The sequence below is a fragment of the Trichoderma gamsii genome (genome assembly GCF_001481775.2).
Source record: "Trichoderma gamsii strain T6085 chromosome Unknown Scaffold_19.2, whole genome shotgun sequence".
Taxonomy (NCBI): domain Eukaryota; kingdom Fungi; phylum Ascomycota; class Sordariomycetes; order Hypocreales; family Hypocreaceae; genus Trichoderma; species Trichoderma gamsii.
This window is the reverse complement of record NW_020171356.1, coordinates 355,804-371,730: the sequence shown is the minus strand read 5'-3', so window position 1 is coordinate 371,730 and position 15,927 is coordinate 355,804. Positions and strand designations below refer to the sequence as shown.

The 15,927-nt window shown below is 50.2% G+C and overlaps 5 protein-coding genes across 5 annotated transcripts; 2 read left to right on the top strand and 3 right to left on the bottom strand.

The window, feature by feature from the left end:
- Positions 1 to 2,761: 2,761 nt before the first annotated feature.
- On the top strand, positions 2,762 to 3,019 carry TGAM01_v205912 (hypothetical protein; the record flags this gene model as incomplete). The annotated part of the gene is made up of 1 exon (XM_018802995.1): positions 2,762 to 3,019. One exon carries the CDS (start codon positions 2,762 to 2,764, stop codon positions 3,017 to 3,019), a length of 258 nt encoding a protein of 85 aa, XP_018663761.1.
- A 555-nt stretch (positions 3,020 to 3,574) lies between these two features.
- Positions 3,575 to 5,041, bottom strand: TGAM01_v205911 (hypothetical protein; the record flags this gene model as incomplete). The annotated part of the gene is made up of 1 exon (XM_018802996.1): positions 3,575 to 5,041. The coding sequence occupies one exon, from the start codon at positions 5,039 to 5,041 to the stop codon at positions 3,575 to 3,577; it is 1,467 nt and encodes a 488-aa protein (XP_018663762.1).
- Positions 5,042 to 6,025: 984 nt separating this feature from the next.
- On the top strand, positions 6,026 to 6,409 carry TGAM01_v205910 (hypothetical protein; the record flags this gene model as incomplete). The annotated part of the gene is made up of 1 exon (XM_018802997.1): positions 6,026 to 6,409. One exon carries the CDS (start codon positions 6,026 to 6,028, stop codon positions 6,407 to 6,409), a length of 384 nt encoding a protein of 127 aa, XP_018663763.1.
- A 2,252-nt stretch (positions 6,410 to 8,661) lies between these two features.
- TGAM01_v205909 (hypothetical protein) lies at positions 8,662 to 10,641 on the bottom strand (the record flags this gene model as incomplete). Its single annotated transcript, XM_018802998.1, has 1 exon — positions 8,662 to 10,641. The coding sequence occupies one exon, from the start codon at positions 10,639 to 10,641 to the stop codon at positions 8,662 to 8,664; it is 1,980 nt and encodes a 659-aa protein (XP_018663764.1).
- A 3,148-nt stretch (positions 10,642 to 13,789) lies between these two features.
- On the bottom strand, positions 13,790 to 15,595 carry TGAM01_v205908 (hypothetical protein; the record flags this gene model as incomplete). Its single annotated transcript, XM_024549749.1, has 2 exons — positions 13,790 to 15,387; positions 15,457 to 15,595. 2 exons carry the CDS (start codon positions 15,593 to 15,595, stop codon positions 13,790 to 13,792), a joined length of 1,737 nt encoding a protein of 578 aa, XP_024405508.1.
- Between the last annotated feature and the right edge of the window lie 332 nt (positions 15,596 to 15,927).

The following is a 15,927-nucleotide window of genomic DNA, read 5'->3' as shown; positions in this document are numbered from 1 at the left end:
GGAGGCGTTGCATGAGCGGCGTTTGTTTATTGAGAGCCGGCTTATTTTTGGTTATGGGAGATGTATGAAATGACTTGCCTAGATCTATGTCGAGTTTTTACATTTATGATGACATGCATCCATGCGTCTGTTTCTTACTTACATTGTGGTGCCTGTCTTGTCTTTTTCATCGATAGTACCAGGAGAGGCCGAGTTTGAGAATGTCGTTCCTTTGAGGGCTGATGTTGACGAAGACGGGTGCCTCAAAGGAGATATTCCGCCCGCTTTTTCGAGAGGGCTATTTGGAGACAAATCTCTCCTTTCTCTTCTTCCAATATCGCTTGGCCGGCCCCTGTCGTACTTCAACCCATTGGGCAGCAAAGGAGTCTTGTTGCTGTGGACAAATCGACGAGTCTCGACTTGCCGGCAAAGAGCGGGCCAAAGATTGCTCGAGGACTCCGGAGCTCCATCAGCTTGGTTCATACGACAACACGCTCTTGATGATGCTCATGTTCTACAGATGGCTCGATCGATCGCTTGGCATTGCGCTCCTCTTCGACTTGATGCCAAGAGAGGATCAGAATGAATTGTAGGCGATTGGCACGGAATGGGATGCCGGGCTTGGGTGGATCTCTGTTTATGAGGGACTGGTTGGTCTTGAAGGTATCCATTATGGTCATTACCAGCGGCTACATGTGGGATTGCAGTATCCACGGATACTTATAGGTTGCTCATACCCAATCAGTTGGCTCCATGTTCATCACGCTTTGTAGAGGGAGGGAGTGTCTATGGACGCCCAATGCGATACTACTCGGCTCTCACATACACGTAACGAAGCGGAAGCAATCTTCTTCGTCAGACACTCATTGTAACAATCGAAGTTGTAAGTAAAAAAGCAGAAGCAACGGCTATCATCGGAGTTGCAAAAACAATAATATCAATGCCAAGCCCTCATGACAATCATGTGTTTTACACCAGCTTCATCATTCGACGCAAACACGAGTCTTCATGCGCCCCTTTACTTTCATCGTAGAACTCACACGAACCGTATCCACATGAACAGCATCATCACGACGAAACGTTCGATCCACGTGGGTAGCAACGTATCCATCCAGCAAAAAAAAAAAAAAAGAATCCATCGCCCCCCTAGCAACCGAAGCTGACCGCAGCTCTGGAAAAAATTGCATGTATCACTTGAATCTCATCCAAGCAACCAAAATCGAGGTCATTCCACCGCCCTTGGGAAAATTATATAATAAAATTCACAAGCTAGCAAGGCCCAGGTAGTAATTATTACGGCAAAGAACCACAATGCCAGCCCTGCGCAGCTCCATTGTCTCGCCACGGAGTCCACTTACACGCCACCATTCGCCAACTCTTTCTCATCTCTTGCAACTTTTTTCAGCCCTGTTATGTTATAAAAGATGTGATATCCACTACGGGCAGCAAATAATTTCAAGCCACAATAAGAGAAAAAGTGGACAAGTACCGTACCTAAGCTAATGCGGATCCCGGCCAGGCGGGTCTCACGGCACAGAAAGAGGTTCGTGACTCTAAGAAAAAAAAAATTCATAGGGCTGCCACGCATTTTGGAGGGGCGGGCGGGAGCGAGAGAAAAAGGGGATAGGGGGCATTTTCTGAAGAAGAAGGAAAAAATTGCTGTGATGCTGTGGAGATGAGCCTTTGTCATGAATACGTGTACGGGGAGATGAGGATACCAGGAGATATCCACCGTGTAAGTACGTATTCACTTGTGATTTGCAAAGTGAAGCTATTCACGGTGTTTGCAAGCTCTACTCAGAGATCAGTCATAGTGCATGCAGCTGCCTGGAATCAGCGAGTAATCCGTAGAAGCTGCTCGCATCGCCTACAGTCATGCCGAACCATCGCCCAGTCATCGCCTACGCCGATGGCCCGATCAGGTACCGCTTCCCGCTTCCCGCTTCCATCCACTTCTGCAGCTGCAGCTTCAGCTTCCAACACATTCAGGCTGCTATACATACCTACCTATACACGTACACGTAAACAAAAGCAAAACAGCCCCTGTCACAGCCAATCACCAGCCCAACCCTTGTCACACTCCAGCAAACCAACGTCTCATCAAGCCACATCCATCACTGAAAAAATTCAGTCTTCAATTACAGAATCCCTGTCTTTCGGCCCGAGCGAGCTTAACCCGCGGTTTACCGTGGTACGTACCTCAGGCTGGTAAGGTACCTGAGGAAAAAAATCTCTTTTAGCCAATATTCTCCGGGCTGACTCAGGAACCAACGAAAAGCTGAGCCACACCTCTTCCCTAAACCCACTTTTTCGAATCACAGGCAAGAAAAAAAAACCTGCAATAGTGTCATGGGCTTTTTCTAAAAAAGGAGCTTTCCTTGTGACTACGATCGGGTTGTGGGTCACCGGCACTCAGAAAGAGAGCGGTGGATACCCTCGTTTTACGGACGGATCCGCCGTGTTCGTGCAAGAAAAAACATGTTTTTGTGTATGGAAAGAAAATTTTGTTGTAGCCTTGTAGGTATACGTAAGGGGCCAACTAAGGGGATGAGGATGGAAAGTCGCGGCATCGTGAAAAGTACGTACCAATGGAGTCGTGGTGGAATTGATATATAAGGAGCTGGTGGAAGATGCTTTTGAAAGAGAAATATCACTAGCATCATCAGCATCAACACGCTTCAATCACAAAACAAACAAAGCCTCACACAAGAGCTTCACTTACACACACACACAAACATCATCTACTACTCTTCTTCCACTTCAAACCAAACAAACCACCAAAATGTTCATCGACGACCTCGTCTACATCCGCGCTCACCTGAGCACCGGCAAAAACCACCCCAAGATCTTCTCCCCTACTTCCTCAGCAACCTCCTCCGCGGCTCCCACCCCGGACAACCGCTCCATCGCCTCGGTCGAGAAGAAGAAGAAGAGGCTCAGCTTCTTCCCTTCTTCCAAGCCGTCCAAGACCATTGGCAGCGTCACCCAGACAAAGGACCACTCTCTGCACTACCAGCAGATTCGCCCCATTATCCACTAAGAAAAACAAAACGCTTGAACCTTCAAAACGCCAACTTTTGAAACGATTTGACGACCACAAATATGCTTTCTTACTTTCGTTAAGAAGAAACATACACACATAAAAGTTTTTTGATTTCTTGGGCATGGGAATTTAGAGGCTGGGAGCACACACAAAAAAGTTTTTGATTTACAATCCTTATACATCATATACCCATTTGATTCGATTCGCAAGGATACCTTTTTTATTACGCCGGGAGAAGGGATATCAAAGGGATGCTTATGGGCATCTAAGGCAGAGGAGGATACGGGAGAGATGAAAAGATCGGTTTAGATATCTACTTCAAACCATTTAATAATCACACAAATTCTCATTCCGTAATACTTGTTTCTGATGCTTATGTGAAATGCTATAAATCCTCATGAAAAAAAAAAAAAAAAAAGCACAATCGTGAATGATGCTCCCCAAAATCTATCTCATAATCATATTTCCGGTATAATGACAAGCAATTCGTATGCTCCTCTCTACTCCAACGCCATTTTATAGAAAGAAAGAGAAAAAGACAATCCCATACACCTAGAAATGCACGCTCTGCTTCTTCTTCATCTTCTTCCTCTTCTCCTCATCACTCTTCCCCCCTCCAAAGAAACTCAGCGCACTCGCCCGCGCACCCGACGGCCCAGCATAAGGCCCCGAAGACCCCCCGGGCACTGGCGGAGACAGCTTATTGCGGCCATTTCTCTGCGGCTGCTGTGCCTGTGTAGATGGTCCCGGCCCTGCGCTGCTCGGTCGCGGCGGCGGTGGAGGCTGGAGATTGTTGACGACAGGCGGGCCATACAAGCGAGTGCCCAACGCTCCCAACGCTCCAGACATCGTCGCCCCTGCGTTTGTCGCTTCAGAGGGCCGCTGTGAGGAAGAGGGCTGCGGCGGCGGCCATTGGCCCTGCACGCCGTACTCTCGACGCAGACGCTCCGTCTCGGCGTCGACCTCGGCTTGCCGCCGCCGCCGTTGCGCCTCTTCTTCCTGCTCCCGCTGCAGCATCCGCCTCGTCTGTTCCTCCTCTTGTCGCACAAGGCGCTCCCGACGCTGTCGCTCTTCCTCGGCCACCATTGCCTGTAGCCGCCGCGTCTCTGCTGCAATCTCGGCCTGCTTCGCCGCACTACTGTTCGGCGGCGGTCTCGCCGGGGGTGGAACGTTACCCAATGCGCCCGACACAAGCGTTGGGTCGCTGGGCGGCGGTGCCAAAGGCCGTGAGCCTCTCCTTGCACCAGCCGCCGGAGCCATGCCCACGCTGGCGATGTTGAAGGGATTCTGCCGAGGCGCAAAGTGCAAGTCTCGGACGACAACCGCGCTCAGTAGCAGCACAACTTCCAGGCCCTTGCGGTCCTCGACCTCGACGCGCGCCATGTTGGGCTCGTAGATGCTCAGCGCATCGCCCTGCTTCTCGCTGCGATACATGGCCACCGTGATGTCCGGCTCCTTGCTCTTCTTGCCGCCCACGCTCTTGCCCGACATGTAGCACGTCATGTCCTTGTTCAGCCGTCCATCCCGCTTCCAGTGGAACAGAATCTTGGGCGACAGGTCCGACACCTCGTTGCTGCCCGTCTCCTGGTCCAGCTTGCTCGCACTCGGCAGCTTAAAGGTGCGCTCGGGGATCTCAAAGCCCCACGAGTCAGTGCGGTTCCAGCCGCCGGCGTTGCGATTGACGGCGATGCTCTGGTCCGGGTTGTACAGCAGCACGGAGAAGGAGTCTGGCGTGATGGGCACGTTGGGCGGAGAGCCGCTCTGGTTGCGGAGCTCGGCGGCCGAGAGGCTGGGCTGCTGCATCTCGGGCTTCACCAGCACCTCGCCGTAGATGACGGACTGGTGCTGGGCGTCGAAGAGGGCGACGGCATACTGGTTGGCCGAGGACGAGGGCGCGGGTCTCTGGAGGGTGTAGGCGCGGGAGGGATCCGAGCCGTTGTAGGTGTAGAAGAGCGTCGTCTGCAGCGGATCTTCCTTGGTGGAGGCCAGGCGGTACGTCGGGAAGCTGTCGTCGAGCATGGCGTGTGGGAAGCCGTAACCAGTTCAGAGTATATTGGAATTTGGAGACGATGAGGTGATAAGAAGAGAGGTCTAAGTGAGTTAAAATGGAGAGTCCAGCGGCCCGGAATTCAGCTGGTCATCTCGCTCCAACCCAAGGCTTGGCTTTGACGCGGGCGCCTATAAAACGAGGTCACACCAAGCTGAGACACAAATGTTTCCAGTAGAGGGGGAAGGATGCTGAGGATTTCCTGCAGTAGCGCCAAGCTCAGTCGCTGCTCAAAACGCCAATGGAATCAATCAGCAGATGGAATCAACAACTAGATAAAAGCAGAGCTGCGATTGAGTGAGCCCAAAATATGCCTGCAGCAAAGCCAAGGATTCAGTTGATCGCAGCTCTACTTACGCACGACTGTGGCTCCCCGCCAACGTCATTGCTCGTGGCAGCCACGCTTGCTGCGCCACAGCCGCGCGATGCTCTTGCGTGCCGCCAATTGGCTGCGCGGCTGCTGTTCTGACGCGCCCTACCAGTTGAGGGTGGCTGAGCTGCCATTGAAACAGCGAGAGCCGGTACGTACTACCTTGGACTTGCATCGTGAAGTCTGCCTTTTTTCACTTATGGGCTGCTATCATTAGAAAGGCACACCGCGATGCTTGCTTCGTTCCATCACTTAAGATGCTAGTTATAAAATATTCTTATTATTTGATTGTTGTTCATGTAATTCTCATTCCATTCGTAAGCATCTCAGCCCGTGCCTATCCTCATTAAACTCGTCAGCTCTGACGACCTGATACCCTCGCAAGCCAAGCCCAACAAGAAGAACATGTCGATCCATCGTTCCCATAAGCAAAAACGCCTGAAAACTCCATCCCATAACACGCGTTATCCCAGTTTATTTCCCTTGTCAAACAAGTCCCCGGATATCCTTGCTTTATCGTCATCCAACGCCGTGTAAGTGTACCCGCTTTCCAAATACAGCAAAAAGTAAAAATGAATAGAAAAAAATGCAAGTCGTTGTTCCAAATATTGGAACAAATTCCTCATCTTCAAACCTCCTCGTGGCTCACTTGCTCATGCTCGTGGCTCTCATAACTTCCTCTCTCATCCTGGCCAACCTCCCACGGTCTCCTCTGCGGCCAGTTCTGGTTCACCCAGGCCTCGTCCTCGAGTATAACGAGTCTGCGGCGGATGTTGTCGTTCCTCCTCTGCAGTCTCGTCCTTCGACTCTTTCTGAGGCAGGGCAGCCAGCAGCACAGCACAAAGCTCAGTACGATGCCAATGGCCATGCCGATGAAGAATCCTCGCAGGATCTTCTCCCCGCTGTTGCCGCCCTCAGCAATGTCTGCGAATCCGTTACTCTTGCTGGTGGGCGTTGGAGAAGACGTTGATGTTGATGTCGCCATGCTTCTAGTGATGCTGGATATGATATCGGTAGCTGTGGGTGTAGCACTAGAAATGGGACTTGGACTTGGACGGGGAGGACCCTTTGGAAGATCCGGATTAGGCTCGAGACCCATGCGTATTGTAATGCTCATCTGTGTAAAAGCTACTTGTTAGCATAGGCAAATAGTGATGGGAGATGTATGTATTGTGCATCATGTATAATCATGGTAGCTTGGAACAATCTTTACCTTGACAATGTATTAGTGTATCAACCTGTATGGTGTATACATGTACTGTCTTCCATTCTAGTCACCCAATGCAATATAGGCGTGCAGGCAGTATCCAAAAAAAAAAGGAAGCAGGACACAATAGTATATTATGACAGAGTCCTAAGCTTTGCTTTCAAAAACGAATAACAATAGTAAATTTTTCTTAATGTAGATAGATCATAGATGTATGCCAAGAAAGGGAATTCCCAAAAAGCAAGGCGACAACCACCTCTAAATAAAAGAAACCCCCAATCAACCTCCTCATCAAACCCGAGGAAAACGAGACCCGGCAGGAAAGCAAAGGATTCCGCACTAGAGACGACTACCCAATACAGCAACACAACAATCAAGCCTTAAAACGCCCATTTCTAAAACGGCGCAAGCACGTCACAAACTTTGCGTCCGCGCGTGTTCAAGTCAGTTGGTCACTGGCAGAAGTAAAAGCATAACCCCCCCAGCTCTACACCCGCCGCCATGCGATTGGACGCCTCTCCCCTTGAAGCCTTGAAAGCCGGCGATATGACTCAACCGGTAGTGTCAAGCTATAGCGCTGTGTAAAATCGTGGCTTGCCCTGTGGAGAAGCGGGATAGGCAGCTTTTGCCAACTAAGAGGGTGCTGTAAGATACATCGTCTTGCTCACTTGGTGCTAGCGGAGACGAGCAATAAATTGTGGGTGAGCCGAAGCCGAAGCCGCGCTCCCTCAGCCGCAGCACCGCAGCACCGCAGCCCTCTCAATCCATGGCCGACTCCGACTTATAACATGTCAATACATAGTATTGGCGTCGCTGTGCCGGGTGCGGCAGCCGTTTGTAAGTGACAGCGGCGATCGATGACGGCAAGCCGACCAAAATGCCGTTGATCCAGGTCCTTCGGCTCCCATTTGTCATACCCCAAGTGCCGTTAGCCGGGCTGCCTATAAACCGAATATACCACTTCAACAACGCAAGGAAGATGGCCGAGCAGCGCTTCAATCTTTAGACAAAGCGGCCATGAAACCAAAAGCCCATCTGACTGACTCCAGCCACACATTTGCTTGAGAGCAAGACAAGATGGACAGGTCCCTTTTCTCACATAAGCACCTCGCGACTCGTGGCCCTAGCTCGCCCGCACCCAAATCTACCTAAGCGTCGCACCTTGATAGAAACATGAGCTATCCATGTGCCCAACAGCTGAGCTCAACTAGCTAGCTACAGCTTCCTTCACGTCTACGCAAGTCGGTGTACGCATCACGGTGTACGCAATCTGCTCATCGGGTGCATGTAGCCTGCAGGTACATAGCCAGCCAACAACGTACGACGACTGTCCACGTTTCTGTCAGCACGTATTCCTCGTTTCGCCCCACCAGTCAAGGCCAAAGACGCATGTATATACATAACGAAGCAGCTTTTGCCCAAGTAGAAATATCAAGCTGCTTTTCCCTTCTGTCTAGAGCAATGCTGCGTACTAAGCCGCCCAATTCGTCGTGAATTTCTGTTAAAGCTCCGCAAAAGAAAAAAGCGTCCTCATCCAAGCTGCTTACGCGCGTTTAGTCCGAGTCCACCAAGTTCCAATCTAAGGCTAACAACTTTCAACTTCAACTTCAACTTCACGCTACCTACTTTAGCAGTAGCCGACACCAGCTAAACATCAAATCGCTAAACTCTAAATCCTAGCTTCTCTCTCCCTTTCACCATTTCTTACCCCATCCAGCTGTCCAAGCCTTACCCAGACACAACATCCGATTACGGAACCACATTCCGTAAATCGATACGGAAATCACCATTCATGTCAAGATAAGGAAATGCACATGTTCATTCACGGCTTATAAAGCGAATCCTCATTGCCTTTCGGATAAATGTCGCCGCCGGTTATTATGTGCAGAACTGAAAATACCCCGTAAATGCCCTCCCATTTGCCGTGGGAGAATCGCTGGGATTGGAGCCAAAGCCCGGACAGTCATCCTCGTAGTAACCTTTGACTGATACATCATGTGTAGCAAGTAAAGTAATCACACAACCTGTACACGCATACGAGGCGTGCTCAACCAGATGTCTCTATTGACAAAAGGCGCTGTGAACCACCCAACACGACGATATGTGGAACAGGATGCCAAGGCATCAGCCCGAGGGACGTTGTTCTCTGTCGCCACCGGTACTAATATAATTCCTAGAAAAGTATTGGTATTATCGATTATTATAGCAGCATAAACCTCGCTTGTGGCCATGGAAACCTGTTCAATTGCATCGCGTTGCGCGTAGCCAATTTCACCCCGTTCCGAGCGCGATTCATCGGAAATTCCCACTGATCCGCCCGCAACGTCAAACATCTCCCCTTCAACTGGATCCCAGACGACCAAATGAAGCATCACATCCAGAACTAAGACACCTGAGATGACTTCCCCGTTGATGTTAATGTCTCGCTTTGGCACCACATGGCAGCGTACAACACTGCATATCTGAGATGCATTCCCACCTAAATGAGAGGTAACAGGGCCATCCACCGCTGCCCAAGACCACGACGGAGCTCTGTATTTGAATGGCCTCACAGCAGCATTGGTGATATACCATAGGAGACAACCTGGAAGCTGATGCTCCCATAGCCCAGCGAGATATCTGGAATTCAACCAGAAATCCGCAAAATACCCCACAACGCCTGAGAGAGCCACAAGTCGATCGCGTGGCTCTGTCAGCGTGCGCTTCGAGTAGAGGCCCAGGATATTTCGCCACGCTGTGGCAACTTCCTTCTCTGCTTCCGTGGCAGAGATCTGGGGCAGACCATGAAGTTTGGGCGTAAAGATACGGTCTGGAAGTCGTGGGAGTCCGTCCTGACCATCGGCCATGTTCTGGTTACCGCCGACATTCTTGTGGCCCGTCTGGCACTCATATTGAAGGGTATGATTGCAATACCAGAGCGCCCGAGCAGACAAAACCCTTTCTTCAAGACACCATGCTCTTTTGTTGACTGGCTCTTTTGGACCAAATTCAAAATTCTGCACGTTCATGGTTCCAATATTACCGTCTGGGCAGCGGAATGGGAGCTCACAGGGAGAGTTGTATATGCAACAGGGGTTGAGGAAGCCCTTGCTGACTTTGCCAGCATTGGCGGCGATGATGGTGACATAGGCGTTCCGGAAGATGGATCGGATGCAACTAATTTCGTTTGCTTTGTCTTCACTAGAGTCTTGGATAATGCAGTAAGCATCAACCCAAAGGTACTGCAGGCCAAGGGATTGAGTGACTTTAATCGCATCACGAATGGCCTTGGGGATGTACTTGGTATCAATGCTCTCAGTGTATGAACCAAGCGTGGCTTTTGTCGTGCGGTGCGGCTGCGCTTCGCCCCAAACATAGCTCAAGGCCACATAATGGTCAGGCGGCGCATCTTGAGTTATAAGAAGACGTGGTCTTGCAGGCTCGGCACAATCAATGACGCGAGTCGGGAGGCGCTCGGCCTTTGGAGGTAGACACCGAGGATGGTTCTTTTCGCATTCTCGGATGCATTGCAACGCCAAAGAGTAAGCTTCGGGGGAATCTTGATCTTCCAAAACCCCGCGCTCTTTGATAAACTCGGCAGCGGGGTTTCCAGTTGTCGTATAGACTATTGGAGAAATGCATCGGAAATCTCCTATAGAGATTTGAACGCACAAAGGCGACGCTGGTGAGTTATGCTTCCCGAAGCGGATCGTGAAGCAAAATCTGGCATTGGCAGGCGGAGTTCCCGCTTCCTCAGTTATGGCTCCCCGTGAATCTCTCTTGGATTGCGTTATATGGTAGTAATGAGTGATTTCTTCTTGGAGAAGTTCGCACCAACCACACAGGAAGTTGGCGGACCGCTCCATCTCCTGCCATGTAGCAGTGGTATATGTGTAGCCCGGATTTGACTCCATATCGGTCGAGGAGCTGGACTCCCAAGCGGTTTTGAAACCATCGACAGAAAAGAGAGTAGACCAACAGTAGTCGCATACTAGACTTTTGATGTTGGTATCCATGATGAAACGGTAGATACCAGCAGTGTCCGTCTGTTAAGTAGCACGCCCGATAGGCAAGGTTTGGTATGTGAACGAGAAACAGAGCAGTCAGTAGGTGATGAATGGTAGGAACGGGAGCAAGTAATAGCCTGATAATTGACATTTGGTAGTAGTATCAACATCCTCTCACGCATTAATATGGCATGGATAATGCTATGAACTAGCCCACACGGGCCTTATTACGCCCACCAATTATTTACTTTCGGTACCTAACAGCTCAACATTGCGGATGTTGCCATCCGCCCGCAACTCAGCACAAGATCAGCCAGCATGCAAGGCACGTCAGCCCAGCATAAAAAGAGTGGGCAACATGGCAGCAATGCAGTCGATGATGCACCTAAGGCATATACTATTACTACTCTTTCACTGTCTCCTGATATATATGCGGCGTTTCTCATTGGCCTCTATAAGACACGTCGTTCAGGCATCTGTGTTGCTTTTAAACACAGTCCATGGATTGAAGGCTGTAGCAACAAAGCTCTTCAATCTCCTGCTACTACACGTGAATTGTAAGGTTTCTTCTAACTTAGCACTTACTTCCAATGAGTCTTGGCGTCAGTCTACTCGAACAACCGCGCTGGCTTCTGGGCCCATTCTCTCCGTAGCTGATGCCAACTCCTGAAAGCATGCAATCAACCACTAGTATTTCTCATTTTTATGTGATTCTTGAATAGGCGTGGGGTGATTACCCTCGTCAACAAATAACGTATATCTAGCATAATGTTCAACATCTGCTATCTATCCATCCTTTTGTTCAAGCCCTGCTTCCTTCTCCCAGTTTTCCAACGCTTTCTGTGGAGCAGCCCATCGAGCGCGACGAATGACTTGATCCTCTAATAGAATGACTTTATTGTATTGACTGCCAGGGTTGTTGAGATACTGCTCTTGGGAGGAGGAGATAACTGGCGGCTTCACTTCAGAATTTTCAACAGCCTCTCTTGTATTGTTTGTAGAACCCCCAACGGTGAATTCCAGCTCCGGCCAAGTTCGAACCCAAGCCCTCCCCTTTTGGCTGAGCATCAGATAGGACCGCACGTGGAACTTCTGCTGAGCGTGCTCTTCAACAATCATGGCTCGGATGTTCTTCGCATCATGTGCGGGTGTGCCTCCGGGATAGAAACCAACAAAAAAGCCGACAAGGACTGCAAAGGCTTTTCCCTGCACGCTACCGACAATCTCCTGGATCTTCCACCATGACTCGTCAATAGCTCTCACATGAGTTGGCTCTGCGTCTTCAGAATCTGAAGGAGTCAACACTGGCTCCGCCTGCAGAGATTGAAGGCGAATAGCCTTTGCAGTGAACATTATATACCCTTCACAATCCATCGAGCCTCTGGGCATTGGAACCAGCGCATCTGCCACAGGATACTCATTCTCCATGATTGACGAGACTTCCTGTAGCCCTTTGGCCACTCTAATCAGCGCCTTGCCAGAGACGGATGTGAGAGGAAACACGGGAAAGGTAGAAATCTCCCGTGATGGCGGAATACGGAATGCGGCCGCAAGCCAGGTTGCCCGCCCGCCCTTGTCCATGATTGCTCGAGCCAATGCGATTGTAGCCTTGACTCGATCATGTTTACCAAATTGGCCGGTACTCAATGTAACGCCAAAAAGCCCCATGATGCTAAACACCATATCGACAGGCCGAGAGGAGGTGCGCATGAGCGCGCTCTGCCAGATAGAATGGTCCTTTATGTCTTGGTCAAACTCTGGTGACATGATGCGGGCAAGGGCACCAACGTTGGGTGATAACACTCTACGCGTCTGTCTCCAGAATGGGAAGTCATTGTATGACCTGTCCGCAGGATGCGAACTGAACAGCTTGACTTCCAGCAAGAGGAAATGGTCACCTTTCTCCACCTTCAAGCTGCCGGTAGTGCAGGCATTGACAATGAGTGACAGAGACATCATGGCCGATTTCAAGGGAGTGACCTCTTGAATTTCTCCATGAATTTCGCCCGCAACTACTCGGCGCGGGCCCAGCGTCCAAGAGAATATTACAACCACTCGCGGAGGCGCCACTGCCTCTTGCAGCGTCCAGCCGCGATGGATCCATTGAGTCTCTTCGTCAAGACGCACGAGGCACTGTATGCCTCCCGGAGCGACGATACAAACGTGACAACTCTGATACATCTTAAACATGTGGGAGATTTGCCACTTTTTATCTTCCTCGCTCATCTGCATAATGCAGAGACGATCAAGCCAGAGGTGTGTCGCTCCGCAAGCCATGGAGGCCACGCAGGCTTCATGTAAGACCCCAAGGCCGATGGGATCTCCTGGTTCGGCGCCATCAGCCTGTGGGATGGGCGTATTGAATGCAAGCCCATCGAAATCCGCGTCTGGAGTGTTGCCTCGCCAGACATAAGACACGGCCGCGTAGCGGACTTGAGGGAACTCGCTGTATTCGTAGATTATCAGCTTTTGGGCATTGACAAGGTCTTTGCAGTCAACGAGTCTGTATCTGCAAGGCGTGCCAGATTCGGTGATGTCTAAGCATCGGCTTTCCGAGAGGGCGTCCAAGGTAGTCTCGCATATGATCTTTTCGGCCATCGACTGTAAGCTCGACATCTTACTGTAGTGCGTGAAGCGACTTATATCTAATGAGACAGCGAGTGATAGATATTGGACTATTTTGCTCTTAAGAAACAAAAAAGTTTGCCATATATTTGCTCCCAATGGAGATAGAACTATGTATACCGCACCATGAATTATACGTTACACCAAGTAAAGTGTACAAATCATTACTTGGGCGAAGCGGGGTTGGTGCCCAAGTACGCATATGTACATGCCAGCCGGATTGGCCAAGGCTTTATCCATTGGGCAAAGAGGCATACTGAAGTTTTGGAAGTCAATTTACTTCAGAGAGGGATACCCTGTTCAAATGTTCAAATGTGACTACCTAAGCCATGTATTTGCATTTGACAGAGAATGCTTGCTTAGAGATCGAATGAGAGAGCTACATAGAGCGCCGCCATTCTATTCGTTATGAGTACATGTAGATGAGCCGTGGATACTCCTTTCTAGAATACAGAGGTTGCTCAGCTTGCGGGCAGAGAAGAAAGTGGAATCCATCTTCTACGTGCATCGTTAATAGTTTTGAGCCACCCAACTAAACGAATGTTATATCATGTAGGCTGAGATCTTGAAAGCTGTCTGTTGACATCCATCGAGGATAATCTTGGAAGCAACCCACCCGCATGTACTCTCCTGGAGCTTCACCTGGCTCTACAATCAGCCCTGCCAACTCTGCAGCCTTTGATCGCCAGCAAATGAGTAACGCCCAGACGCTTCTGTTACACACTTCCGTCGTATCCAACCACGCGCGGTAGACCTTTGGCTCAGCTTCTTGCTGCTTGCCACTGCCAGTCGCCCGAGAGAATGACGAATCAACTCGAGGCGGGCGCACATAAAGACTGTCGTCGCGCCATATGGCTTGTACCAAACGTGCACGCATTCTCAAGCATGCCGATGTCACTGCGCCGAAAGGAAGCAAGTCAGATGCAAGCTTCACTTCGCAGTCCTTCAGTTCATACAAAAGCGTCTCACGCGGATGAGACTTTGTAGCTTCAACAGTACTGTCTACCGATGCCCACGACCATGATGGTGCCCTGAATCCTCTCGGTCGCGGTAACCGGGCGTTATAGTCTACACGCCACAAAAGATCGTGCGGTAGGCTATTCATCCACAGACCTGCCAAGTACTCTCCCTTTTCCCACCGGACGCTAAAGCGACTTGCTACGCCTGCGAGCGCAATGAGTTTGTCTTCAAAGTGTGTAACTGTCCGGCCGCTGTAATTGTGTAAGATGTTATCCCATAGCCTCGTGCGCCTGTTGTGGTCTAACTCTGGTTCAGTTATTGGATCGTAGAGTCTTTCATCTACCTGGGGCTTCCAATCTATGTTAAGGCGCCGGGTCGTTTGGCCATCCAACTGCCGTACGGCGTTACCGACGTTGATACGACTCATCTGACAGTAGTATCGAAGAGTGCTGGAGGTATACGCAAATGCGCGCGGAGAGAGGAGACGTTCCTCAAGGCACCAAGCTCGTTTATGTACAGGATCATCAATCTCGACGCTGGCATCGTAGTCACTGTTCTTGTCTTGTTCCACGTACATGGTACCAAACGAACCGCGGTAATCTCTGCATGGGAAAGGCAGACGATATACAAGGACTGATGGCGGCGGGCAGTCGTGAAGGAAACCCTGGCTTGCTTTGAACGACCGCGCAGCGATGATAGTGAATGAAGCATCAGCAAATATTGTCGGAATCTTGGCTATTTCCCGGCGCTTGTCCTCTGTAGAGTCTTGGATGATGCAGAATGCGTCGATCCAGAGATATCTTTCTCCGAATGTGTTTGTCACCCAAATTGCATCCCGAGCTGTCTGGGGAAGCAGATGAGCCTCAATGGCCTGGCTATATTGACCCAAATTGCATTCTCTTGTTTTATTTGGCTGATCCTCGCCCCATACATAACTGAGCGCAACATAAGATCCTAGAGTACTGCCGCCCGTGAGATACAATTTCGGCCGTTCCGGGTCTGTGCAATCAATGACACGAGTGGGAAGCAATCTATTTTGGACCGGCTTAAGACACTCGCTGTGATTGTTGAGGCATTGAGATAGGCGATCCAAGGCCAAGCTGCATGTCTCTGTCGATTTCATCCGGCGTAATCTGTCTCGGGCTAACACTTCATCAGCACATGAATCATCTAGTTGTCTACTGAGTTAGCAAAACATTCAGAAGCAAAGAAGAGTTCGCGGCTTTCAAACGGACGAACGTAGACTCGTATATATGGGCCAACGGAATTCATGGCCGCCCAGCGAATCGTCCACCCGAATCCTGACATGCTGTGCTCCAATGATATCCTTTCCAGCGTAAAATGGCGGCTCGAACGATACCTGAATCTTGAGGGTCATTGAAGAAATCGGATATCCATCGGCGTCGCCTTTAGCAGAACTCAGCAGCAAAGAGCACCAGTTACAGCCGGCTTGGCGCGATGCATCAATCTCGCTCCATCTAGAGGTATAATTATAACATCTTAACTCTGGCTCGCGCAATGTACCTGGACTTTCCCAGGCACTTCGGAAATTCGCGCGTGCAAAGAAGCCATTCCAACACTTATCGCATACCAGCGAGCGTGCAGCATCCGCATTCAGGGTATCCATGCGACCAATGTGATGTACACCTTTGCTCAGTCCCGTCTATCAACCACAGCTCGCTATGTATTCACGCTTAGCAGTTTTCCTTC